This window comes from Odontesthes bonariensis, chromosome 3, assembly GCF_027942865.1.
Source record: "Odontesthes bonariensis isolate fOdoBon6 chromosome 3, fOdoBon6.hap1, whole genome shotgun sequence".
In the NCBI taxonomy this organism is placed as follows: Eukaryota; Metazoa; Chordata; class Actinopteri; order Atheriniformes; family Atherinopsidae; genus Odontesthes; species Odontesthes bonariensis.
The window spans coordinates 17603301-17631127 of NC_134508.1; the positions used below are offsets into that span (position 1 = coordinate 17603301).

The 27827-nt window shown below is 42.4% G+C and overlaps 3 protein-coding genes across 11 annotated transcripts in view; 2 read left to right on the forward strand and 1 right to left on the reverse strand.

Moving 5' to 3' along the window:
- The window catches only part of srpk1b (SRSF protein kinase 1b), a 25726-nt gene extending 18742 nt beyond the window's left edge, over window positions 1–6984 (forward strand). For both annotated transcript variants that reach the window (XM_075460608.1, XM_075460609.1), the window contains 6 exons: window positions 1212–1628; window positions 2390–2484; window positions 2719–2826; window positions 4852–4921; window positions 5160–5252; window positions 5508–6984. In XM_075460608.1, the coding sequence (XP_075316723.1) occupies window positions 1212–1628; window positions 2390–2484; window positions 2719–2826; window positions 4852–4921; window positions 5160–5252; window positions 5508–5692 (968 nt within the window). In that variant the 3' untranslated portion in view covers window positions 5693–6984. The remainder of the gene's footprint in view (window positions 1–1211; window positions 1629–2389; window positions 2485–2718; window positions 2827–4851; window positions 4922–5159; window positions 5253–5507) is intronic.
- Window positions 6031–11867, reverse strand: lhfpl5a (LHFPL tetraspan subfamily member 5a). The gene is made up of 3 exons (XM_075460610.1): window positions 11101–11867; window positions 8215–8451; window positions 6031–7888 (listed from the first exon to the last, which is right to left on the reverse strand). Exons 1-3 carry the CDS (start codon window positions 11501–11503, stop codon window positions 7878–7880), a joined length of 651 nt encoding a protein of 216 aa, XP_075316725.1. The 5' UTR covers window positions 11504–11867; the 3' UTR covers window positions 6031–7877.
- A 7795-nt stretch (window positions 11868–19662) lies between these two features.
- The window catches only part of kif21b (kinesin family member 21B), a 65172-nt gene continuing 57007 nt past the window's right edge, over window positions 19663–27827 (forward strand). For all 8 annotated transcript variants that reach the window (XM_075460611.1, XM_075460615.1, XM_075460614.1 and 5 more), the window contains exon 1: window positions 19663–20035. In XM_075460611.1, coding sequence (XP_075316726.1) covers window positions 19995–20035 — 41 coding nt within the window. In that variant the 5' untranslated portion in view covers window positions 19663–19994. The remainder of the gene's footprint in view (window positions 20036–27827) is intronic.

Below are 27827 nucleotides of genomic sequence, written 5' to 3' on the forward strand. Positions count from 1 at the left end.
CCCCCTTGGTAATTCCCATAGACCAAGTGGAGGATCCTCAGTATTGCAGTCCTGTGTATTTACATACTTCAAGGCACTGTATAACCAGCTAAGTGACAGCAGTGCCATTGGAAAAAGCGTTGGGTTCTGCCTTTCTGACTCGCCTTAACACACAAACACGCACACACTCTCAAACTGGTGTGTATGGAGCTCTGTTTACTTTGGGTATGCTATGGAAAAGTAGCCTGGGCGAAAGCCGACTGTTGACTCCGTCAAACAGTCTGGAAAAACCCAAGAGGAATCCGTTTCCATGGAGGGTGGGACCTTACTCAGCAACTTAAATTCATTGGAGGTCCCTTAACCAATCAGTAATGTTTAGAAAGGACGTAGGTTATGCGCCGAGGTTCATGCTTACTCTCGTGAGGCTCTAGCTCGCGAATCACGCTTCCCACATCCGCTTTCATTATACCGGTACCATTTGATAAATCAAACTTTTCCCAAAGCCAGTTGGAAGGAGAGCTACGACATCCTTGCCACTAACAAAATTGACGAGGCATTCCTCTTGCTCTTGTTTTAATTGTGTAATGATCTCCAGAGTTGAGACAACTTCATGGATAGCTTCTGGCGTTCTTCCGTCGCCATGTTTATTTCCGCTGCGGTTGAACTACAATTATATGGACTACAATGGACTCCGCGCGTGAGTTCTGCGTCACCACTTGCAACTGTTTGCTGATTGGCAAAACACTGAGCGAACCGAGGTAGGGGGATTTGGCCAGACTATGTGCGGAGCCAAAATCTTTGGGCGGAAGTACGTAGGATGGCGTAGCCAGGCTAATGGAAAAGCACATTTTTCTGTAATTTGAAGGGGTTAAGAAAAACATCTTTTACATGCAAATTTCTGGTGGGAAAAATGGCATTGGTATGCACTACTTGGTGCGGGGTGAGTCACCAACATTCTGCCTTCTTTCAAGAAATTACACTTAAAAAAATCATCAGTTATATTCGAAACAAGATTTTTGTCATTGTTGGCACTGGTAGTGTTATAATAGGTGACCGGTTGTGCAAGATATGTCTAAAAACAAATTTGAGTTTATGGGGCACTTAAAAAAAAAAAATTTACATAGATAGAACGAGTAGCTTTTACCTAAATGGAGCCAGTAAAAGTCAAGTTGTAAGACAAGTAATCCTTCATTAGAAACTCCAAAGATTAATCCAGTCCCTTTTTGTCACAGATTCAACTCCCGATGAGCAGCCCCAACAGACGCTTCAGCCAAATGAACTAAGAGAGGCTGCAGCGGAAGAAAACGGGATGGAAGTCAACTGCAACGGCCACAGCTCCTCACAGGAGAGCAAGACCAGTTCAGAGGTACAAGAGACCAAGCAGTCTGCAGAGGAAGAGGAGGACCAGCAGAATGCAAACCAACCAGAAAACACCTCAGAGGCTCAAGACACGTTATGTAAGAAAGAGGAGCATCAGACCCGTAACACCTCACACGAAGAACCTGACCCCACCCTGGAGCAACCTCCTGCCTCCCTCAGCTCAGATGTCACTGCAGAGCGAAAGGAAAATGAAAGAGATGAAAAAAGGTCGGACAACGTGGACACTCAAGGAGAGATAAAAAGAGAGAATGAAGAGGACAGCCAGAGTGGTCAGTTGAAGAATAAACCTTTAATTTTCCCCTTTATTGTAGTACACAAGACTTACTTATTATTGTGAAATTGATCATGTCTTTCCTGATGTTTTTCTGGATGTAGACTGGTATCTGAAAATATTTTGAATGTGTAATTTTGTATGCCATCGTTTATGGAATTATTTGTAACCATATTTCCTTTTCTTGGAAGTAGTCTGGGACACATATCTGCCTACTCTGATTTCTTCAAAAACACTGCAGTTTGAAGGACAGAACCCACTGACACTGAACTGCAGAAAATCATTTGACTTTGAAAATACAGCATAACTTCAGTCTAACAAAATCTGTAATAACATTCAACTATATGAGAGGACAATAAGTACATTGGGAATCAGACTGCTTTAAGGCAGAGGAGGTCGTAAACTTCGAAGTTTCAGCTGAAGTGTTGGCGTGTGGGCTGTATGATCTTCAGTTGGAGCTGAAGTTGAATAGGATGTGTTAAAACAAAGATTGCAGTAGTTCGACTGACGCATGTGGAATATTTCTTTTTACTTTTTTATATCTTTGCACAATTCCAGCACTCTTCCCCCAACAGATTTACAGCATCTCCCGTAATGTGTCTTATGGTTAAACTCTCACTGCACACTGTAAACAGATTGCAGTTCCATCCTCCTCTTGTGGTATTTTAAGTTGCAGTCCACAAAGCTATGAATTGAATGTTGTCACGTCAATTAAAATTTCACTTAGTCCCAGTCTTTCATCTGTTCCCTCTTTACCAGGTTCAGCAGGCGGTTTGTTAGTAAATCCCCTGGAGCCCCTGAACGCTGACAAGCTGCAGGTTAAGATTGCTGACCTAGGCAATGCCTGCTGGGTGGTGAGTAAAAATATATAAAAAAATACTAGAGCCACACATTTGGCTTTTGTCATGTTTCTTTAGCCCTTCCTAAATGGTCATTTTGGTTTCCATCTTGTAGCCATTTGGTACATGTTAAGTTTAATGATTGTACTGTTTTTTTGATCCTTATATACTTTTTAAATACCTACTAACTACCTTTTTTTTTTTTTTTTTACTGTCACAGCATTCACAATGTTTCCCTTCTTTCTACAGAACAAACATTTCACAGATGACATCCAGACTCGCCAGTACCGTTCTCTTGAGGTGCTGATCGGATCCGGCTATAGCACTCCTGCAGACATTTGGAGCACAGCCTGCATGGTAAAACAGACCTATACCCAGACACATGTGCACACACACACTTTGGATAACGTGTGTGTGTGTGTGTGTGTGTGTGTGTGTGTGTGTGTGTGCGTGCAAGTCATACTTTGTATTAGCCAAGCTGAGAACTTGGCTATCATGGTGGTAGTTTTGGACAAAATGCAGTGTATATACTGTAGTGTATGAGATCAAGGAAAAAGGGAATATCGGCAGAAGTTGTCAGTCAGATCAATTTAATATACAGCCCCAAGTTCAAATAAATTGTCACACTGTGTGAAATATTTGCCAAGTCAGAATGTATTGCTTTGCAAATCTCATAAAACCAATGTTTCATTCATAAAAAAACAGAAAATATATCAAACATTGAACGTGAGATATTTTACTATTATATCGTGAAAAATATTAGGTCACCTGGAATGTGTTCGCAACAATATGTCTCAAAAAGGTTTGTAAGGGACATCGAAAGAGCACCTTAAAGAGGCAGAGTCTCTCAGAAGCAATCAGCTTAAACCTGCGTCCACAAATCGTGGAGTAATGTTTGAGTAGCATCTGTCAAAGAATGTGAAGACTTTGAATCTTCAATCATCTACAGTACATATTATCATCAAAAGATTAAGAGAATCTCTGTGATCAAGGAACATGGCTGAAAGTCACTATTGGATGCCAAAGCCTGCTTCTCTGATCGTATGGGGGTGTATTAGTGCCTATGGAACAACACTGGACAGGCACCATTAATGCTTAAAGATAGACACAAGTTTTAGAGTAGCATATGCTTCCTGCCAGCCTGTCTTGCATATTTCAGCAAGACTATGCTAAACTCTACTGGCCTGCCTGCAGCCCAGACCTTTGACCAGTTTAAATCTGTTGGCAACTCATGAAATGCAAAATATGACAAATATGACCCAGGACTGTTGAGCAGCTGGAATCTTATATCAGTGGAACAACACTCGAGCCGGCCAGGGCTCAGTGGTTAGACTGGGTCGTCCAATAACCGGAAGGTTGGCGGTCCGACTCTCGCCACTATTGGTGAAACTGACAGCTAGAATGGTGTCAGTCCAACTCCTTGCCACGGCCGAGGTGCCCTTGAGCAAGGCACCGTACCCCCATGGTAACCCGGGTGCATGTGTGTGTTCAACAGGTGCCAACCTGTTTGGGTTAAAAGCAGAGGAGAAATTTTGTGTACGACTGAACATGACAATAAATCTGATCTTAAATCTGATCTTCTCTCCCAAAGCTAAGCTCTATTGCTAACCCATTCATCACCCTATTTCAGGTCCCCCCCTGGGGTAACTTTCAGTGTGATCATTTATATTGTGTGGAACTGACTATATTTAAAAAACCAGGAATCTGGGTCTGAAAAGTGAAGCCATTGTGGAAATGTGAATTTAATGGCCAGCAGGAGAAGTTGAACTGCATAGATGTGTGTGAAATAAAGACCCCCATATTAATAAGCTCCCTCAGTTGCATCAGGTCTTCCTTAAAACTGCACCATGTTCACTCTGAATAGGCGACACACAGTGCCTGTATCCATTTATTTTATTTTTTTTATTCAGTATATAGTTATTGTTTTGCAGTATTAGTACTTAAATAATTTTAATTAATTATTCTTTATTATCAGCAGAAATGTGCTAAATTTCATTAATATTTTGTCTATTTTGTACATGCTTTGTATGTAAGTCTATGGAAGGAAAAAGAAAACATTTCTCTACTGCATCACAAGATGCAGTAGAGACTTCAGACCTCCACAGTGTACATTTAAATTCCCACAGAATACTGCAAGTTTGACCTCCCTGCCTACACATGTATTTCTGTCATAGCGGTAGGAAAGATCCAGAGTTGGATCATCACTTTGCTCAAAACTCAGCCTACAGTGGCTCAAATTACAGATGGAAATGCAAATAGTGTATGAAAATGACTCAACATTCATTTTACATTGTTTTCTCAAGTAGTCATACTTGTGTAACCCTGAATAATTTAACCCACTCATCCATTGGTTGTTGAGTTCTTGTGTGTTTGTGTCCTCAGGCGTTTGAACTTGCAACCGGAGATTACCTGTTCGAGCCACACTCTGGAGAAGACTACTCCAGAGATGAAGGTTTGTTTCGCCAAAACATCAGATATCTAAGATTTAGTGAAGAGGAATTCCCTTACATAATGCAACCTGAGAGCTAGAGTCAGTTTAAGTTACTTAAAGTATATTTTGTTCCTACAAACGCCTTTATCACAGATTGTTTTGGTGCAGCTTTTTTCTCCGCATATTAGCTCAGCCATTCTCATCGTTCAGTTTGTCTTGGTACTTCAGCATATGTTTGTATTTCCCTGCCTCACTGTAGATCACATAGCACTGATCATCGAGCTGTTGGGCAAAGTTCCCCGGAAGCTGATCTTAGCAGGCAAATACACAAAGGAGTTTTTCACCAAGAAAGGTAAACATCTAGCTGCTCTTGCATCTAGCTATATGCTTTAACTACTTCCACTTTCAAATCCTGTCATTTAGGTATTTGCTGCAAAAGTGACAACTCAAAGGAACAGAATTCTGCTTACATGCAGACAGAACTTGCAAATTAAATTACACATTGCACCATTGATGGATCACTCAAAAATGCATCTGAGCCGTGTTCTATACAGAGCTAGGTACGTTTAAGCTCTGGACTTAGATGTATTAAACATGTTTCTTCCAGGCGACCTGCGCCACATCACCAAGCTGAAGCCTTGGGGTCTGTTTGACGTCTTGGTTGAAAAGTACGAGTGGTCCAAAGAGGAGGCTCACTCTTTCAGCAGCTTCCTGCTGCCCATGCTGGACCTGGTGCCTGAAAGGAGGGCCACCGCGGCCCAGTGCCTCTCCCATCCATGGCTCACATCCTAGAGACCACCCACACCACACAACATTACTCTTCATGTTGTGAAAGGATCGTTTATGATTGAAGGGCCTGAAATTCCAAACATACAGTAAATACATTCACGTCTGCAAGAGCCTCATCGTGCCTGCGCCATAATGTCACGTCTCAGCCCACCTACACACTTCCAAACAACTGAGAGATGGACTGCTGCTGAGTCTTTGTCCTGGAATGGATTTCACTGTTTTATAGAAAGAGCTTGAGGTTCTCTCCCTGTATTTATGGCTTTTTTTTTTTCTTTTTTTCTTTTTTTTTTACTTGCTGCATAGAACAAATAAGTCTTGCTCTTCTTTTTTTTTTCTTTGACTGCAGCCCTCTGCTGTACATTACTCTCTGCCAGAATTTGAATAAAATTGCACTTTTCTACTAAAACAGAAGGCAGGATGCTAACAGAAACCTAAAGATTGCCATCAAAGCCACATAGTGTTATGGTATAGTTCACTTATTAGCCAAGTCTGTTCCTGTTTGCCTGTCATCATGTGTGCCAGCTTTGATGCGTCTGTCTTTAAACTCTGCGCTCAAAGTTCATCGCTGCACAGTGCGAATTGGATTGAAGAGCAACTAGTGATCTTTAAAGCACTGTCAAGTTACATTTATCACCACCAACAAAAAAAGATGAATAAATACTCTTTCATAGATTTGTATACAAGACAGCACCACAAGGTTGGAAAGCATACAGTTAAAAAAAAAAAAAAAAACAGCATTTGGTACAACACTTAAAACAAAAATCCTTCTCTACCTGATGCACGAGTTGCCAGATGATATACACCATTGTGGTTTCAGATTCCCTTTCCTTTGCCTGTTTTGGAGAGGCTCAATTAGTCATTTCCCACATTGAGAGTCAAATCAATCTATTTGTAGCTCCACGCCCATTGTATGGTGCAGTGTACCAAAGAGTTGGTCTTTAAAGCAGTGCATGAACAAGACTTAAGCTGTGAAGAATGAAAAAGCAGAGCAATCTGAAGGGCTTGAGGGGAAAAAAAAAAGCTTCGACATTCTTTGGAATGATTCGATCCTAATCAGGTGATACGTTGTTTTTTTTTTTAAGGTGTGCAAGAGGTGGACATGCTGCATTTGAAAGAAATAAAGATTGTACTAAATATAAATACTTTAAGAAAAAGAAAAAAAAAATTGAATCCCATCATAGTTGCCATGCTTAGGTTTTTTTTTTTTTTTTTTTTTTACGGGTCTCTTTTGTCCATGTCTTCCTTTGTTTACTTCTTCTGGTAGGTAAAAAAGAATAAACATTTTTCAAAATCTGCATCCGCCTCATCAATTTGAAACTGTTCTTGAGATAATAGTAGTATGAGCTTATGAGTCTTTAACACATGTAAGACATTACAAGATTTTTGCTAAACTGCTATTTGACATGTCTCTAGGATTGTTCCCAGGAGTGATTGTGAGTGCGTTTGTGTTGCCCTGTGGTGGAATGGTGACCTGTCCAGGGTGCGCCCTGCCTCTTGCCCAATGGCGGCTGGGATAGGCTCCAGCCCGCCCCCTGCGACCCTACAGTTGGATTAAGCGGGTATAGAAAATGGATGGATGGTATTTGACATGGTATTGAAAATGTGCTAATCATTCATGAACAGACATCTTAGTTGAGACACTGGCTACAAACTTTTTGTTGTCAGAATCCAAAAGAGGGTTTGAAATTAGTGGTTTAATTTTCAACAATTAGTTGAATTTCTAAAACTTTTAATGTTAAATGTAATTAACAGTCTTAAAAAAATTCTGTCGCGTAGAAAATACATTTCCCTCTGAAATAGCAAAGTGAAAACATAAAAGTCACAATAAATAGTAATAGCCTACTAAACAAAAGTACCTCAAAAATGTGTTTAGACATGGATTTTGAGGATATTTAAATTACTGTTGATTAAATAATGCCCTCTCTTATATGTTGATTGTTTTCAGAAATAATCATTAACTGTAACACACATGAAAATCATAAAGAAAATGCCTAAAGGCTTAGTCCACATCTGGGATTGATTGGTGACTTAAAACTTGATTTTTTTTTTGTTGTAATAAGGAGGACACGTTGAACTTTTGGATTTCTCGGTTGTCACTGGCGGTCGTGAGGCCTTGGAGTATATTTAAATCCCATCAGGCTCCTGGTAAAGTCTTAACCATTTCCTCCCTCCATCATCCATCAGGGCTCTATGCGTTATCTGTAGTTAATAGAAAAACATCATTACTGAAGACATAATTATCAGCTCAGACAATGACTTTAGTCAATTTTAATGACTCAGCTGTATCCTTACAAAATCCGAGTATATTAAAAGTGGTTTAATGCATTCTCAGTTTATTCGAGATGACACATTAAAACCATCTAAAGCAAGTTTCCTCTGACTGTTTTCCTGCTTAAACTCCCATATCCCTCTTTTTTAAGTCCCTTCCCCAAATCAAATTTTACCATTCTTCAGCAAAGTATTCCTTTTCACCCCATCTCCCTCCCCTTCCCCTGCTTTTCTCCTTCCTGCCTTCACCATCGCACCTTTTCCCTCCACCTGGAAGTCCTCGGGCAGCAGGTTGTCTTGCCGGTTGCCCAGGCTGAAGGCCAGGAAGGAGAGGGTGAGCGAGTCCATGATGCTGATTATAGCCAGGATGTAAGCCCAGCGCACTGTGCAGTTGCCAAGAGTGTATTTGTCGGTCCGCTGGCCACACATGCGCTTCACCTCCTCTGAGTCCCAGCCGTCAGGATAGATCATGCAGCCAATCACCATGCATGTACCTGAGAGATGAGAGGCACAGTACGATGAGGGCGGTGAAAACTATTTCTAAGCTCTTGTTGTGATCTAATACGCGAACTTTCAAAAAATTGTACTTCTGTGAAAACAAATGTACTTAATGTTTATGTTGATGAAGATTCTCAGTCATCCAGGACATGGTAATCATAAGCGCTCTAATAAGGGCAATTGGATTTCTTAGACCTTGAGGACGTTTCACCTCTCATCCGAAAAGCTTCTTCAGTTGTAAAACTAGATTGTGGGGAGTATCACTAGCCTTTATATGGAGGAAGTGGACAGCAAAGCACTGAGCTAATATAAAGGAACAACACCAAGCCACTGGTTCAGAAATGTGGATGACGCTCGAGAGACGATCAAAACTCAAGAAATGGAGGCTCCCACAGAGCACATCAACTTAATGGACAGCAACATCAAGTTCAAGAGGGAGCATGCAAAAGACTACAAGCTGCTTAATGGGGAGGATGGAAGTTTTAACACTGAGGTTTACAGGAAATCCACACATTAGAACACAAACTGGCTGTCATCAGATCTCTATATCACCGGGCTGAGAGAAAACAAAAGGAACATCAGCACTCCAAGAAAGCCCTTGAAACCTGTTAATATCCAAACTGGGCCTTTGCCAAATCAGCAAGGACAATTCAACCAAACCACACTGTTTGAGAAGCTAAGAAGAACAGGTGCAAACATATTGTAATTCTATGAGGGGGGGGGGGGGTCTCAGGTATCACCTTCCCGGCACAGTGCAGCATTGTCTCTCCTCCCCAGTTCACAACCATTCGCACCTTGGTCCCTGTGACCAAAACTCACCTTTTCAGGCAGGTAGACAATTCATAAGCAATAATGACTCAAATGACATTCACATTGGTCAGGAGGTTCAGTGACACACGTGACTGTAATGACCCCCTCTATAAGCTGATACTCCCCACCATCTAGTATAAAACTAAAAAAGCCGTTCGGAGAGGTGAAACGTCTTCAAGCTCCAATAAGAAGTCCAGTTTCTCTTATTGAAGCTCTTATGATTACTTAATGTTTAATTATTAATGAAGCGCATCTTGCATCATTATAAACGATGCATATAGTCTGCTTCGTGCCATCCCACCTCAGCATGATAAGGTGAAACATGGCACACACACACACACATACACACACATGTTGCATCTCACTTTCACTCTCTGACCCTCACACACCTGTTCACTTTCACAGAGTTCTTGGTATCACATACCTTCTTCTTATTTCAAGAGTTTTAAACCATTTCACTAAGTTATTAAGATCCTTCCACTCAAGTTAATTTAGAAGAATCTCTCTTTTAATTAATTTAGTATCATCTTGTTTTTTATTCGGCATCATACACGATGCTCAGAGTGCCATTTAAGACCTCTTTCACCACTACCAAGGGCAGTTTTGTATTTTGTCTACTCAACCAATACAAGGCCCTTTGAAGAGAGGTATTTTACTCAGCATCTTGTCCTGAATCCTAGTTTGCTTTAAATCAAATCAAATCAAATTTATTTATATAGCACATTTCATGTACAAACAATTCAAAGTGCTTTACATAAAATAAAAGCCTTTGCAGCAGGGAGTGGAAGAAGCATTAAAATACATAAATAAAAACCATGCTACTCCTCTAACAGCCCTATAAATACCTGTCCTGAAATCAAGATGAGTTAAATTGTTCCCATTTTAAAAAAACTCCTGATCCCCTCAACCTAAAACTAAAACTAGGCCCCCACAAAACAGATGCATAAGAACAATTGTGTGCACGCACTAAACAGCAGGTGTGAGACGTCTGAAGAGGCAGAGGAGAAAGTGTAACAGCACACCTCAGGGTTTCTCTCATGACTCGTTTCATTACAGGCTTGTGCTTTCACTTGCAGCTACATCTGTTCACGAGCTGCATGTTCATGTTTCAAAGGCGGACTCGTGTTTCACTTCTGTGTCTGAGTGAGTGTGTCTGTCGGAGGGAACTGCAGAAATTAGGAGAGATGTATTGAATTTTACAGTCCTTCATTCCTTTCTCTGGACAACGTTTATAGCACTGTGACTGTTAACTGTCTGACTGTGTGACTTTTAATAAAAAGAGTAGTTGTGCTGGGTGTCCTGAACTCAGCCACACATAGTTTTATATGTGTCCTCCTTTCAAATTTGATTTGCCATTGCTCATTAGGTATCACAATTTTTTTTTTTTTTTTCAGTTTCTCTATGTTTTTGCCTTTATGAAGGGATTTGAGATTTGTGGCTGACTTGGAATAACAACGACACTCCACATACAAATCACACTGGCACAGTGATGCTCATATTGTGTGATTACATGGATGTTTGTGTATGAAAGACGAGCTGTAGTAAAAGCCTTTCCTGCATTTTAAAATCTATCTTCTATAGGTAAAGGTACAATCTGTAAAAGGTCATTAAAACATTCAAATGTGAAGGCAATCATACAGAAGACTATGTCAAAACAAAAGCAACTATGAAATACTTAATAATTGATAACAAGATTATAGTGTGGTTGTGTGATAAGCTAGGTTTAGAAGTAAAATGTGTCTTTGGAGCAACCTCATACAGAATTTTTTTTTTAAATAATCTTAGCCACGTCAGGGGGATATACACAGCTCTAGGCAAACTTTGGTCCAACTCACTGGAAGCCAGCTGCATCCAGGCGCAGATCTTGTAGACGCTTCCCGCGTTGCAGAAGAAAAAGAGGCTGAAACAAACGATGCTGCCAACGATCAAAAGCATGGAGATCCCGACGAAGAACATGGCCGTCTTGAAGGCTCCGGACGGGATGGAGCCAAAGTCAAGCGCGCTCCCTTTGCAGGTGAGCTCCGAGGTGAGCGCGTTCCCGATGCAGTAGTGGAAAAGGCCGAAGTACCCGGCCTGCGGCGTGTTGACGCTGTCCCCGATCCAGTAGGGCTGGATGAACACCACCACGGTGATGACAGCGAAGGTGATGGTGAAAACTGTCCACATAACACCCATGGCTCGAGCGTTACGCACGTAGTTGGTGTGGTAGATTTTTGCTGCCTCCTGAGCAGGGAGCATGCTGCAGGGGTGAGTGTCAACTGTCCGCCAAGGGATAGACGGTTGTAAAAGTTTTAGCGGTCAAAGTGAATATCTAGAATGTTTTTCTTTATTCTGCAAAACAGTTAAGAGAACAAGCGAGAGCCTACCACTCATCCCTTAAATCCCTATGTTACCGAAGACACCCAAGAAGCTTCTCAGCCTTCGTAACGCAGTTCAAAACCACGGACAGCTCCCGGTGCTGAAAACACACCTGTATTCCTGAGATACACTCCCGTTCATCTGCCCCACAGAGGCCAAAAGTCCCTGTAAAACCAATAAACTTCCGAAACGGTATTAAGTCTTTCGCCCTGTGACAGCCACTCCTCTGTGTTAGCTGTTAGAATGTCCTCTCTGGAGGCTGTGGTCCTCAGATAATGAATGATTAATGGTTAACAGATCCGCCGAGGAGAGTACCTTGTGCGAAATGACAAACGGAGTTGTTTCCCGTTTAGGAGCACGAGTTAGGTAATAAAGCGCAGTACATTGTTTTCCTTCAGTTTCATTTATTTCAAATCAAGAACCACTGCAGTGGTAAAGGAAGCCCTTAGATAAGTACTAATGCCACACAGCAAAAAAAACCAAAAAAAAAAACACTGGTACAATCTGAAAGTGTAACTGATAAGAGTGACGGGAAAAAACAAAAAACAAACAAAAAAAAAAACGTTCCTGTGTGCACTACATATAATCGAACACTAGATGGAGCTACAGAGTAGCAGTCTAAATACATGTCGAAATCCCTGGCACATAAATCAGTCCCTTTTCTTTTCTCTCCTTATTTTACGCCAAATTTCTCAAAATCCAAAGTTGCAGAGTACGAATACTGAGCATCTTGGAGAGTGGGGGTGTTTATAATCAATAAACTCTCTGTCAATATCCTGGGATGAACTAAAAAAAAAAGGTGATGTTTGTCATATGCGGGCAGGTTCTGGTCGGGGTCAGTGACTGAAATAACGCTCAAGTAATCAAACTACTTGTAATGCAAAATGGAGTGTTATGTCATTATATGTGCACGTGTTGCTTGCACGTGCGTAAGCAGGATTTTAATGGTATAGTTAGTCAAGGTGGAGATAAAGTCGATTGCTTTTTTAAGGGCCAACTGTTAGAATAGAATAGAAATACTTTATTTATCCCAAACTGGGAAATTTCTTTGCAGTAGCAGCATTTACACCTGAGACGATGAAATAAAAGTAAAATAAACTAACCTAGATAAAATAAAAACAGAAAAGCACCTACTATTGAGTAGTAGTATAAATAAAGGTATAAAATTCAACCTTTAGAATAGTAATTACACAATAAAATTCAAGTAAAAACTGTCATATTACATATATACAAAAAAATGTGCAGTTGTGCAGTATTTAAGTGTGCCAATAGCAGTTTTGAGATGTGCAAATGAGCGGTATGTTTAACATGTAAACATATACATCTAAAGTCCATACGGAGAAATAATGACCACTGATTTCAGCTTTTATTGTACAGTGTGATGTGGCAGGAATGATTTCCTGTATTGGTCCCTTCGACAGCGGATCTGAAGCAGCCTGTGTGAGAAGGTGCTCCGCTGTCTGACCACGGTGTGATGGAGAGGGTGCTGTTTATTGTCCATAATGGACAACAGCTTATTCAGTGTCCTCGTCTCCACCACGGTCCCAAAAGACTCCAACCTGAGACCAAGTGCCGAGCCAGCTTTCTTAATGATTTTGTCCCAACACACAGCAGCAAAGAAAATGGTGCCGGCATCAACACTCTGATAGAATATCTCCAACAACCCAGTCGAGTCTGTTTCCAATCACCACTCCCAGGTATTTGTAGTCCTCCACCTCTTCTGCCACCTCCCCCCTGATCCTTAGTGGCTGTGAAGGCGTCTTCTTCCTGAAGTCGATCACCATCTCTCTGGTCTTGCTGATGTTCAACTTCAGGTGATTCTGTTCAGACCACTCCACAAAGTTAGGCAGTTTGATATATTACAACAACTCATACTGATATGATGATGAAATTGTTTGGATGTTAAATCCTTATCTGCTCTGTGACAATAAGCCACAGTTAAAAACAAAATTTCAACAATGAATATTTCACTCTATATGGTACTGACTTCGGAACCCTGTGGTTGCAGTAAAATCATGTAACATTTTCTTTTGTGTTGTCAGTCAATCATGAAAACAAACAAACAAGCAAAACAAATGCAGCATATTTCAGTTACATGAAATCATTATGTCAAAGTGGTTTGATAATTTACAGAGTTTTCTTGTTCGTCCGTCACTTCCACTGTACACATGTAATACAAAAGCTGCACAAATCCCTGCTGTATTTTTCCATTCTGCTCTATATTTGCTCCCAGTGTTGCTGCACAATGAAAAAAGGGGGCAATGTGCTTGCTTAAAGACATTTTTCCAACACACCTAATCCTGACATATTTGACACTGTCAGTTTTCAAGTTCTCACTATACAGTACCTATGTGACTGCGATGTTTGCTCACTCTAAGTTTGATCCAGTTAATGTTTCTTTACAATTGGGCTGGTAACGTGCTGACATGAATCTGCTGCAGTGTGTGTTCATACAGTATGCGAATAAGTATGGACACACTCGCGTGCCATCGCACTTAAGCTTTATTAAGTGATACAGCCCCGGTGTGAGACAGAGGGTGTTTATAATCAAGTTATCCGGAGCAGCAATCCAATTTTCCGATACAGAATTGAGTGAGATATTGTGTGTGTGTGTGTGTGTGTCTGTGTGGTTGTGCACAAAAAAAGACATTGTATTTCAGATAATGTTGGTGTGGATATTTTCATGTGCCTTTGCCTGAGTTCGCTGTGGGAATCTACTTGACTCTTTGTTAACAAAACACTAGTCTGTAAGTGATCCGCTCTTGTTTTATGGCTTCAAGGTGAATTTAAAGGTCTCGTGATGAGCTATTTCTCCACGTCTCTCTTTGTCTTTGGTGTGAGGGGGGAATCGTGTAAGTGTGCCCTCTGTACCGGCTCCAGGCCGTTTGCACTGAGAACTTCTGTGAGCACAAAGAGGCTTTTCTGCCATTTCAGCACATCTTCCTGTCCCTCTCTGCCTGCCTGCTTTAGTGGCTGTTTCCATAGAAACAAGGTGCAGGATGCCTTTAGAGACACAAGATGGTAGGTTAAGGGGTAAGATGACAGTTTAAGTTGAACACATGAAATAAGTTGGTAGTTTGACAAATCTTATTGATTGTTATAAAACAGATATAAAACAATGGTAATTTGTTCCATCCTCCCACTTCAAATATGGTTGAAACAGATACCAACCTTAAAAGCTCTTTTAAAGAAGTCTTGGTAGCTTTCTCTTTATGGGGGTCTGTCTGACGTCAGCTGACACAGATGTACTCTACTATTCTTTTGTGAATAAACAAATAAAGACAGAAAGCGTCCATTGAGCTTGGGGTGGGGGACTTTGAAACGACCACCCCTGTTGACCTCCTCTCATCACACGCACTGGTTTTGATGGCCTGTGCTGCAGCACTAACTCGGTCAATGAACATCGCTACCTCTCTGCAACACCCCCAGGCTGCAGCGATTTGACGCTATAAGCCACCTTCCAGCCTTCACCCCGGCCTGCTCACAGCCCAGCAGGAAGCGTCAGAGACAGGGCAGAAATGCAGCCCAGTGTCCCCCGGGGGATGGAAACTGGAATGTAGGTCTACTTTAGAGTGAACTCATTTCTGATCACTCACAATTGTTATGTCCCTCTTCGACTGATGATCGGTGTGTGAATGAATGCATTTATCTGCAGCCAGAATGAAAAAAAGGACAATACATTACTCCACACTACAGTATGCTCATCTATAGGTTTTTATTTTATTTGCTATTTTCCTGTTTACACGCTTTCATGTTCAAAATCCATGTCAAAAGCTCCCCACCATTTTACCAAAACACTCCATCTTAGCTCCAGTCTCTTTGAGGTATCCCTCCCCAAAGGCCCAATTTCCACTGACTGGTCAGATGTGCAAAACAGCTGCTCATTCATCTGATTTAGTCACACCACACATCCCTGTTCAACATGACTTAAATGTCAAAGAATTCAACATTGTGTCACACAATAATTCATAACTGAACAACAGGGCATTTGTTCCTGTGGGGAAAAAAAGCCTAGTAACAAAAATCAGCACACCTTAGCACCTGGCAATTGAGTCTTTATTTTTTTTAATTTCCTGATTGGTAATTCCAATCAGGCGTCACATCGAGCCAGATCAAAGTTTTCCCTTTTTAGTTCTTTCTTTAGTTTTAGTCTTAAGGGTTGTTAGGACTTTGTTTTGGGTCTTTTATCACACTGGAATATTCCTCTTTAGCTAAGCTTCTGCAGACTGGGAGTCAGGATTTTGTACATCCACAGGCATTTGCGGTGTCGCCTATACTCATCTTCGCTTCACCTTTTGCACTCATGCAGCCCTATATCAAACTCCCACCTCTGTTTATCACTTTCACGACCACTGATTCATTCTGTGGTAGTCATGTCCAGTTTCATGCCAAATAAGCTGGGCCCCATCTGTGGAGGAAAAAAAAAAAGAAGAAATCTGCCCCGGTCTCATCTGACTAAAGAATGTGCTTCCAAAATTCATCAGGCATATTTTCACGCCCTTCAGCAAAGTTGAATCTTGCAGTTTTGTGCCAAAAACTAAATAAAAAATGAGCAAGGGTTCTTTTCCTGTCCATGGATGTTGACATGAAGTGTCATTCACACTGTCTGAGCTGACAAGGAAACCCTAAAACCACTAATGACCGTTGTGCCCAGTCTGAAGCATGTGCCAGAACTTCAACTTGCAATGGGCATGCTGTCATTTTAGTAGTATACACGATACCTGCTGATCACAGCTGCAGTTGTCTTTCTGCTGGATGTTAGTTGGTCACGTTAGTGTTTTAAAAAACACATGAAAGCTAAGGCTTTTTTAGCTTGTGTTAAAAGAAGCAGGGAGAGTTAAGCTCTGCAGGCTGATGGGACAAAACACAACAGGGGGCCAACACTGCCAAGAGCTGCCCTGCCTCACACCACTGCAGCTGTCACAGATAAATCGAAAACACTGCTCTTCTGTTGCACTTGTGAATAAACACAGACACTTTCAAACATCCATGCACGCTTATTAAACTCATCCAATTGTGAAGGACAAGGAAAGAGGCAAAACAAACAATTTCAACTGCCTGACTTGTCATTTTGGCAATGCACCTTTTCCTCTGCCAGCCAGGGAGAGTACAAAATGTATGCTTGAGTAATCCTGGCCAATTCAAACAGTTATGTTCCGCTAAAGAATGGGGGGGATTATTTTATGGAGCTTCAAAGCCAAATATAGAAAACGCATGCAAGGGATTATAGACACATCAAAGTATAAGGATGGAGAATACATTAGAGTGCAGCTTCATCTTTCATCTCTATTTCTCTTCTTTTCTTTGGGTCCATTGCGTTGAGGAAGGTCACATGATGCACATAGTTAAATAAAATGCTAGACTTTAATGGGGTTAAACGCATCTATGCTGGATCTGTTACTTAATGTAGTCAATGAGTTGACCATGAACTCCTATGTATACCAAAGTATTCTGGGGTCAAATGTGAGGCCATCTTTCTGACAGCTAAAGCTTGTTCAAAAACTGAATCATGCAACATGACAGTGATCCCAAGCATCCCAGGCAATGACCCATTCAAAGTCCAGCTGTATAGGAGAAAGGAACAAAATTCCTCAAAAATTATGTGAGACTGATAGTGTCATACAAAACACGATTACTTCCATTCATTGCTGCTAAAGGTGGTTGTACGAGCTTCTGAATCACGGGTGACTTTGTTTTTGCCCCCACTGCTTCAGCATTTTTGCTCAGTTTCTTTTTCACAGCTGAATGTTGGATTTAAGAATGATACACTCAGCATATGAAAATAGCCATAAAAATATTGGGGGACATTAAAGTTATGACTCATCTTCATCTTTCCAAGCCAGGATATAGCAGATAAGCTCCAAAAATTTGAATAATGTGGGTGAATGTGTGTCTTGCTGAAGGAAGCTAAACCTAAAATCCAAGCTGAAGAAAAAAAACAAAAAACTGCTAACCTCACCGTGACTGATAGAACCTCAGGGCAGCTAAAATGATTATAATTCAACGCCTCTTATGCAATGAGGGCGCTGTTAATTTGACTGATTACAGTATTTCCCCAAATATCAGGATTATGCGGCAGTTTTGCAAATGCAGAATTAAAATATCTTCCGAGTCTTATAACCCACAGACGAAATGGTAATGAAATGTGCTTTTTACACTGTGACGTGATGAGGAGGTTGGAAACAAGGGGGGGGGGGAATAAAAAAACACCTGGAGTGGATTGGAAAACTGTAAACATGCCGGAAGAGTAATGAAAAGGTTTAAGATTAAGCTTAAGAAAACAGGGCAACCTAATTATGTAACAGTTCCAATGAGCCGGTGTTAAAACTTTGGTGGAATAAATAAGAAGCGTGTGTGTTTGTGCCCTTGTTTGTGTGTCCTGTTGTCCCAGTTGTGGCGGCTGGTTCCCTGCTGATCTACGGGGATTTCAGCTTTATCCTCATAACTGGATGTTAATCTTGTGTGGAATCCAGCACTGCTGCCTGTACAGCACTAATATTGCCACCTGGTCCCCACCACACCAGCACACATGCTGTTAGACTCATAAGCCCCTCTTTGCCAACACCAAATGGGTTTAAAGTGCAAGCAACCATTTTTAACTGTGCGTCATCTAATAAAAAGTGACATTTGTGACAGTGGAGGACCATTTTTTTTAGCTCTTTTTAGATAGCTCTTGCTTACAGCACAATGCAATTAATTTCAAAGCCACGGGTCTGCCTGGTGTTGTGAAATACTGTGCTGCACTGAAGTGTGTTAGTGTTATATTGGGAAACAGTTTACTGCAGTGCAGACACGCAAACTATTGGTCCGTTTTCATCACTTCCGGATGCAAATCGTGGATGACGAGGATGAGGATTTGGTAAGACTGCAATTCTCCAAAATGTACCAACAGCACTGACAGTAGCCGCAGTGTGGTACATTTACTTTGCATGGATTATTTATATTGGTCAAGCAGCACATGGCCACACCAGACTGTTACAGGAAGGTGAGGAAAGGAACAGACAAAAGTCCCAATCTTTAGAGAAGAATATAGTGTGACACAAACTGAGGAGAAATGACAAGAGAGAACATGTTTGTTTGACTCAACAAAAGGAAAGGATTTCAATTTCCCCTTTTGCAAAAATGTGACTGAGCAGAGGGAAGCATGTTTAGTGTTACTTCCCCTGCCAGCCAGGGCAAATGACCTCCACCTTTAAGTTCAAACATATTAACCACCGAATGTTTTTTTGGCCTTTGACCCCCAAGGTGGCCTTTGACTCTCACCGGTGGCCCCTCCTCTCAGTCAGGAACAGCTCCTTTCTGTTTATGGTTAACGGACTTCAGATGCTGCAGCAGAAAACGTGCAGCCAGCATCACTCTTTACAGCGAGCTGTGGGTGTGTCGCTGGGCGGGGCTGCATCAGCTCTCTAAAGTCACTGATTGGTCTGTCTATTTAAAATAAGGCGGGACTAATTGAGCTGTTGGCACAGCTGCGTGTCAATCGACTGCGATTATGCTGCATTTAAGTCCACTGCTATAAGCATGTTTCAACAGAAGGCGGCACCTTGTTCCGCGTTCATTTGACCCTTGTACTGTATAATACTTGCATTTCCTCAGCTAAACATGCCGTATTTAACATAGTCAAGACTTAAATCTGATTATTTCTATCTATTTCCATTTGTAAATGACAAGGTAAAACGTGCTCTTTTAATGTCTTTTTAATGTACTGGACCTTGAGTCTTTGAAATAAAGTTTATATATATATATTATGTGAGGTCTGTAGAGGTTAAAGCATAGCATCATAGCTTAGTTAAGCAGCTACGTGAGTATCGCAATTAGCTATTTATAGCACCCTGTAGTTACAAAATACAACACTCAGCTTGCTTTATTGAATTATTTGGATATATTTTAGTGAGACCTTAATTATCTTCACCACTGAGGTGAATTATCTGAGCGGTGGTCTAGTCTAGCGCAATAGTTTCACGGGTTACAATATTTCCGACAGCTCTCGAAGGCAGCATTGCCCCCCCTCCAGTGCACCGTCTCAGCGCTCGCGCACACAGCGTGAAAGCCAAAGAGCAGCGCTGTGGTTGCAGAGCAGCACACGCTTCCCTTACACGCAGTTTCAACAGGATGTAGCGACAGACCGCGGAAAGAAAGACAAAAAGCGGGTTCAAAACTGCGATGTGACCGACGTCAGTCAGACAGAAATGAGGAGAGGAAGAAGACCAGAGGAGTCCTAATGAGGCACCTCGCCGCCGGCAGGTCTTGACGGCTGCTCCCGCTGACCTGAGACACCCAACCCTGCCGCTGCCGCGCACAGTTCACACACACTGAAGCCGCAACACAGCCGAAATACTCCACACCTCGCTGGTGGCCCTTGACACCGACCATGGCAAACCAGGGCGACTGCTGTGTGAAGGTGGCGTTGAGGTAAGCCTCCTCCGTCTGTCTGCTGGAAACATGCCGACCTCAGCAGACCACATTGTGTCTGTGACTCCCGGCGATCGGTGAAATGCATCAGGCGCACTTATAATATAATGTCTTTACAAACGCTTCTTAATGCATCGGCTCTTTGGGGGACACAGTAGCTCGCACAGATACAGAGAGCAGTGTCCCACCTTGTTTTTCAGTACATGGGTGGTGCTGTGCACTTTATTGACAAGGTAAAACGTGCCACGCGAGCTCCGGGTTACTGCTTTCACGTTGGCAGTCTTCAGCATTTGTCCCTTTTCTGGGGTGCAGCAGCTCGCGTTAACCTGGGATGAAGTAACAAGGACAGCTGCAGCCAGGTGCAGAGAGGAGAATGGGCGTTTCTCTCCAAAACAATTTTTGTGATTATTCTCTCAGACGACTACCTGCGCTCTCACCTTATCTGTTCAGTTTGCTCTTAGCTTGTGCAAAAAAAAAAGAAATTGTCCCCATTACCGGTTAGTGAAAGCAGAGCCTTTTAAAATAAATTCTTGGGGCTTCTCTTATTCTGCCTTGTGAAATGAGCACAAAGGGATGCTCTCCTCCTTCACTGCCTGTGATGGATATGCAGCCAAAAGCTCTGCCAGCACGGCCGCTTTCAAACTGCTGTGAGGATATTGGTCGCTCATTAGCTGTGCTAAAAATCATTGCAGATTCAAAGAGAGATCGTGTAAATGTGCTCGCATGTGATGCCGGGTGTGCGCGTGGAGCTGAGGTGGTGGTCCGACAGGGCCACAGTCCATGATGTAAGTCGCAGCTTTCCAGGCTTCCTCAAGTCCACCGGTGAATCAGCTGACCACCACGTCTTTATCAGAGAATTGTGTTACCCATGCACATGTAAACAAACTACAACATTGTGAAATGTAACAATTATCCATCAAGAACCCATTTGGGATCCATTGATTGAACTCAGCAGGGTCTGAGAGGGTGGGGTGGGGGTGTTGACCCCGCAGAACTGCCTTTAAAGATGAGACTCAAAACAATTGGCTCCATTTCCCCAGGGGGGAGGTTTCAGCCTTTAGTCAGCCACAAAGTGAATCTCCTTTGTGCTTGTTCACAGCACAAACTGTAACAGGAAGTAGAGTAGGTGCTGCTGACAACCCCCCCCACACACAGAAAAAAAAAGGTGAAAAGAGAAACTACACGGAGAGCTTGGTGGCTGCTGCTCAACTGAAGTTTTTGAATCAAGCATAGGTGGCCAACACAGAGGCTTGTTGATGGAGTGCATCTGAATGAGCGAAGACGACACACCACATGGGGTTCAGCTCTGGCTCTTTTTTTTCTTTTTGATGATCAATGGTGTAACCTCGTGTCCACTGTTGTCGACTACCAAAATCACAAAGGGAAGTCTGACCACACGGAGTGCTTTCTAATCGCAGCAGTACAGTTAATTCTGTAGTTTAAATTGGCAGGAACTTCAGCAGTTTGTGTAATTACACGACTCCTCGTGGGCGGGCTTGCACTGCTTCTTTTCATCATGCGTGATCTATATTTACATGTCCTGTGAGTGCCACAAAAAGTGTCTCTGTGTGTTTCGCAGGAAATGGGAGGCAGGCAAATAAACACATGGAGAAGGATAACTTCCTGTCGCATAAGCAGTGTGTCCCCCCCCCCCTCTCTCAGCAAACCGCCAAGCTTTTTTTTTCCCAGAGAAAGTCATCTGCTGATAAGAGGGGATGGTGTTTAATTGGTACCATGTTGTGTTGCCCCCGGGTGTGCGACATACAGTGCAGAACTTTGAGTTTGTGTGTGCAAGTGTTATTCTGCATTACACTAACTCTAGACGTCAGCATCTACTTCCTGAGTGTCTGCTCTGCCTTCCTTAAACAATGTCTCTACATTCAGTGACACGGCCTACAACCCTGCATTCAGACTTGACCGCCTCAGGAATGGATTGGACACACACACACATACACACTGAAATGCAGTTAGGTTAGACATGACCACATGCATGTAATATAACTCCCTACTTAGTGGCTGTGTTTAAATTGCTCTCGGCCTGGCTTTTGCATCTTTATGCGCCTGCATTAATTTACAAAATAGACTTGTTTGTGAAGCAAACATGCCCTAAGGATAAGTGGATTGAGTCCTTTACACACACACACACTCACAGATACATTAACACACACAGACGTATGTGCAGTTTCACTTCACCTGCTGGATGGTGCCGCTCCCTTTTACAGACTTTATGTTAAGTGCTGCGTTTACCCCCACATTGAAAGCTTTACGTTAGACTCGCTCCAAGTGTTTGTGTGTCCTGCTTTGAATGTCAGTCATCCTGCCTTTATGTGCATGTTGGCTGAAACTTGACATGAGAGTTATGAGCACTGCGTAAAATTCCATTTGCATATTGATCTCTGTCCCCTGCTGTTTCTCAATGTGCCACTAACTCATATCAGACCAGCAAACCTGCCGTCCAGTGCTGAAATGCTAAGTCAGCCTCCATGGCTGTGTATAAATAGGCACAAAGACAAATCTGTTAAGCGCTGCTGTGGTCTCTCGACTTGTGACCGCCACTGGATGTTCTCACCTTCTCAACTTCCACCCTCCCGAAGGCTATCTACGGCTGCTAATTTGAGCAGATTACCCAAGGATTCACCTCAGAGTTGAGTCCTTCGTGTTTCACGCTGTTGTGGTTCAGGGAGGTGACAGTAATAAGGCAGAAAGGGGGGAGTCTGCAAACAGATTATAAAATATTAAGTGTTCTTTGCCAGCCCACAGGTGGCTGACTGAGGCATTTATAGCTAAAAGGCAGTGGAAGCTACCATTGAGATACTGATCAATCAATCTTAAAGAAGCCTTCTTTTTCATAAAATCCCATTAATGTGCTCCACTGGCTTCAAAACAAAACAAGAGGAGCAGACGGGGCCTCTCACAGCTGATACACAAAAGGTTTAAATGGGAGGGGGAAAAAAAGGTGGTGTTTTGTTATTGGATGTATGTCCTGTGTCGGCTACCAGTCTCGCCTGTTTCCTGTGTGTGTTAATAGTTTGCCACACAGGCTTTGTCTGGGTTACATGCGTCCCAAGGGGGTTCCCATATAAATAGCTGGATTTGGTGGGAAACGGTGTATGTGTGTGTGTGTGTCTGAGACAGTCATCAAGCTTACAGTACTGAAGTTACAGGTTGCAGGATTGTGCTGCTGCAGTGTAATCTCCTCATGAGAGCATTCTGACACTTGGTCTCGACATTCGCCGCGCCCCCTCCCTCCCGTTGACCAACTTGTTGCAGATTCACAGTCACCGGTTGGATGAAGGCATGCATTTGTTGATGGGAGTCGCCACTGAAGTCGTTTCTAATCAGTGATTTTGAACTCGAGGGAGGGAAGAAGAGCAGGAAACGTGGCGGAGCACACGCCCGAATTGGCCGTTCACAGCTGTGCATCACTTCCTCCTTGCCTGGTGGTGGTCACATGTTTTCATGTCAGATTATTTTTTGGGGCATTTTTCCGTTTCTATTCGGACGCAGCAGTGAAGAGAAACATGGGGGGAAGACAGCAGGGGGATGGTGTGCAGTGAGGTGAACCTGTAAAGGTGCCTCTCTGCTTCAGGGTTTTTTCAGGCATTATAATTAATTGGCCCATCTTAGTTGCATATTGTTTTGTTTTGTATAGCTCTTATACCTGACAGCTCGATGTGAATGTACTTTGTGGTGTCGGTGCTAAAGAAGCTGGGAGCGTGCATCTGTCCGTGCAGTGCAAAAAACGTCTGACATGGAAGTCAACAAGAACGGCATGAATGGACTTTTAAACTAAAAGATATTGTGATGGAGTGAAAGCAACCGTCAGGACTTTTAATAACAGTTACAGTTTCGATGAGTAGTTTTTCTGTCTGTATTCCAACAGTCGTTGGAAACAGATAGTTTGTCTTTTGTTTATGGGCTGAATAACAGATTTTGGCTGACTGAAAGATCAACAGACCAAAGTAGGCAATTAGCTTTCTGAGCTGCTCTTAGACTGTATAGCTAAACAGTCGCCTTACAAAATGTGTAATAGTAGTTTCATTTTATTTCTGACTACCACTGGGGAGCTGTGTGTATCATCCGGATGTCAGATTGAAATATTTGGGTCATGGTTGTGCAAGCAGTCTTTTGATGAACTTCTCCCAGTTCAGTGCATGAGTGCTCCCAAATGGAGTGCTGCTGTTGCAGAATGACTTCCTGTAAGGCCGCTGCAGAACTATCCACACTTCCTGTTCACTTCCTGCTTTGTGAGCTGCTGATGCCGACACGATTCATTCAGGACTGAAGAGATTATGTGGAGTTGGACCTTTTTGGTGTCAGCCTGCAGCTCTGTTGCTTTCTGCTGACTAAAAGGGATGCTCTCTTGTCCCCTTTTGAAACTTTTCTTCTCACGCTTTTGCTCTTCTCTCGCTCACGCCGGTCTGCACCTTGAACACAATAATGTGAAACTGACCAAAATGCTGCAATGTGACCACCTTTCTGTCCTCCCTCAACGCCCTCTGTGCACACAGCCCACAAACTGATGTGTATTTCTTTGAATTCAGCGAGGAATGAAAGGCGCTTCAGTCCAATTCGGCATTTGCATTTTACTGTTATCAGGATCTCATCATATGTCAGTTGGCCCTCTAAACAGTCTTGACTATCATTATTCATGTAGCTTGAGCACAAGGAAATCTTTGTAGCAGGTTGCATGGTCAGAGAAGAGAATAATTATTTTTTTCATTTAGTTGCATTTGTGGGAAAAGTAAATGGATTGCTTAGATCTTCTGTACCCTGCATATTGTGATTAATCAGATGTGTGTGTTGACATTGTTGTGGTCATTTGGAGATCACAGGGGGCTCTCTGTGTGTGTGTGTGTGTGTGTGTGTGTGTGGCGGGGGAAGGGGGTTAACAGAAGCCCTTTAAACAGAGCACCTCTTAGTGGTGAGTGTAGACAGAGGACATAGTGTGAATGAGTCTGATGTCACTGCAGATCTTTGTGCGCTCTGCTGAGCTTGCACACACTGACCACACACAGATAAAGTGGATGTGGATGAGGTTCGGGCTATATTTTTTAGCGAGTATGGTTGCGCGGAAGGGTTTTGGGTGAGAGCAGCGTTTTGTAGAATCCATTGCTGTTGTCGTCTTTGTTTTATAAACTGCTCCCCCTCCTCTGAAAAGAGCAATGTTTCCTGCAATTCAACACCGCAAATAACAAAGAAAAATCAAACGGGGGGGGGGGGGGGGGGGGGAGCAGGGTGGTGGTGGGTAAGAGGGGGGGAAAGGAGCAAATGTCTCTTCTGTTGTCAAAAGGGCTACTGTAGCGTGCAAATATGAACTGCACACATGTATCCGTTTGAGCATCGAGTGGATGAATAATTTGGGCGCAGCTGCACATGTTCGCCACTTTCCCAGAGAGGGGGCAGAGAGATGGAGGCCCTCAGGTGTTGTGTCTAGACTGTCAACAGTTTATTTATTTCTCTATTCTAAAGCCAGCCATTTTTTCTGAACAATAAAAATTCTCTTCTGCTTTATTTACGCAACTTGCCAGAATGCTACAAGAATGTGAAGTTTACTACTTCTTACTGTCATATCGATGTTTTTTTTTTTTTGCATCATACACTTAAACACACTGATGCCCTCCCTCCTGTTGTCGACTCCTGTCTGCAGTGCAGATATAGAGAGACGATGTTTGTGCGTGTTTGCCTGTGTGTGTGACCAGCTGGCCCATAATCACCTTCAAGATTAAGTAGCTTAATTACGGCTGGGGTTTGAGTCTCTGAGTGCATTTTATATCACTGCCTGTGAACAGAGCGAGGTGTCAGCAAGGAAATTGGCTTTAAAACCGCTTGAATCAGCATGAACATTAGTAACGGATCACGTGAAATGCAATTACTTTGTTATTCGTGATATTGTCCAGTAGTTATATTGTTTAGAACAAGTGGAATTCACCTTCTTGTCTACTTTGTCTTTCAGCTAATTAGCAAATGTTAGCGTGCAAACATATTAAACTAAAATGGCAAACATGGTAATGATTATGTTTGCTGAAGCTCAGATTGTGTTTGCAAGGATCTTATGGGAATAAAAGCGTTACGAACAAGAGGATGTTAAAACTCAGGGGTCATGTATGGTACGAGTTGCTGCTTCTATTATGTCGCGGGTTAGATAGCAGTGCTATGTTATCATGTGGAGCATGAATTAATTAGGCCACTTGGGAGCGACACAGCAATCTAAAATTATATTATGGCCTTGTAAAGTTTATATGAACATAGTGTATGTGATAGCTTATTTGTCAGAAGAATAAAAGTACTGTCCAAGTCTATTTCCTCACTCCAGCTTTTGCTCTCTAGAAATATTTCATTGCTTGGCTGCTAAATTGTTTGCTACTTTGATAACTTTGTCTGGTTTTATGTTGAGTGAGGCTGCAAAGAAAAACTAAAAGATAAGAGAAAAAGAACATGGTGAAAAGTGCTAAAGTCAACCTGACAACTGACTGGAGGGTGGTAATTTACAGCAGAATATGCATTACAAATGAGCAGTTTTGTGGTGACTGTGTGCAAAATCTGCAATTTCACAAACTAGTGTCGTGTTGAATTCTGGTTGCCTGCAGACTCTATCCCCCCTTTTTATGGCCCAGCTATTATTTTTATTATTGATATCAAAATCTGCACTCATCTAAGACTTTGTTAAAAATGTAACAATTTTTTTTAACACTGGCATTTGTTCACAATTTGGTTGTGTTGAAAACACATGGTTGAAACGTGACTTTAGACTGTGTGCATCAAAAGATGACCCTTATGGTTAGCTTGCACACAAAAGACTCGGTGCAAGAGGGATTCTCACAACATTGCACATGTCACGATGTCTGCCTCACATTCTCTTTGCAAGGTCATTTTGCCCATTTTTATTAGATTTATTGCACAACTTACACCTCGACCTAAAAATGAATGAGATTGCACGTGTCCGACAGGAAAGCCTTTGGCCCCAGACTAAAGTTGCATACCTACAGACGGATATAGAGACGGGGGCGCTGGCTGCATTAGCCCTCATGCTAAATGCTGTCTGACAGAGAAGGAGACGGAGCGGGTGGTAATGCTAACCAGCCCTCCAGGGAAGCAGACAGACAAGCAGAGTCATGGCAGCAGTCTGCCTCTCAGCTGTGTTTGTTGTACGCTGGCTAAGAGAAAAAGGTGAACAAAGGCATCTGGTTTCAAGTGTGTTTATATTTGACTCGCATTCTTAAAGTGATTGACCTGATATCATTTCAACATGCGATTCTGTGTGTTTTGCGTTCACATGTAGCTTCACCTTTCTGCCCTGTATTTAGCCATTTTGAATGCAAAATATCACCTGTTTGAAACAGTTTTCGCATGTAATTTCACGCAGTTCGTCAAATTTCACGTGCTTCATCTCTAAGGGCACTAAGCCTGGGATACATGACTGGAGAATGTAAACATGCTCTATGTCTGTGGGCTGCTTCCTGTTGCCACTTTGTTTTTAATCTTTCACCTTTTTGTGAATTCCCTTTTCGATCTCTCAGTCCACTTCAGCAAAACGAATGGAGTTTGTGACAAAGTTTACACTGCACCCATGTTATAGGTTGAAGACAGTCATGTTGCTGTTGTAGGAAATCCACCAAATTTTTTAATTCTTCTTCTCTAAAAATTATTAGAATCAAGCAGGGATGGCTTCTCACTGACCTTGACAAGACTTGTCTGTCGTGAAAATGTGGGAGAGGAAGCTAATTTGATTCTTTGTCATGCCTCCACCTCCCCCCATGGAGCAGCAGAGCAGACAGAGCAGATGAGAGGG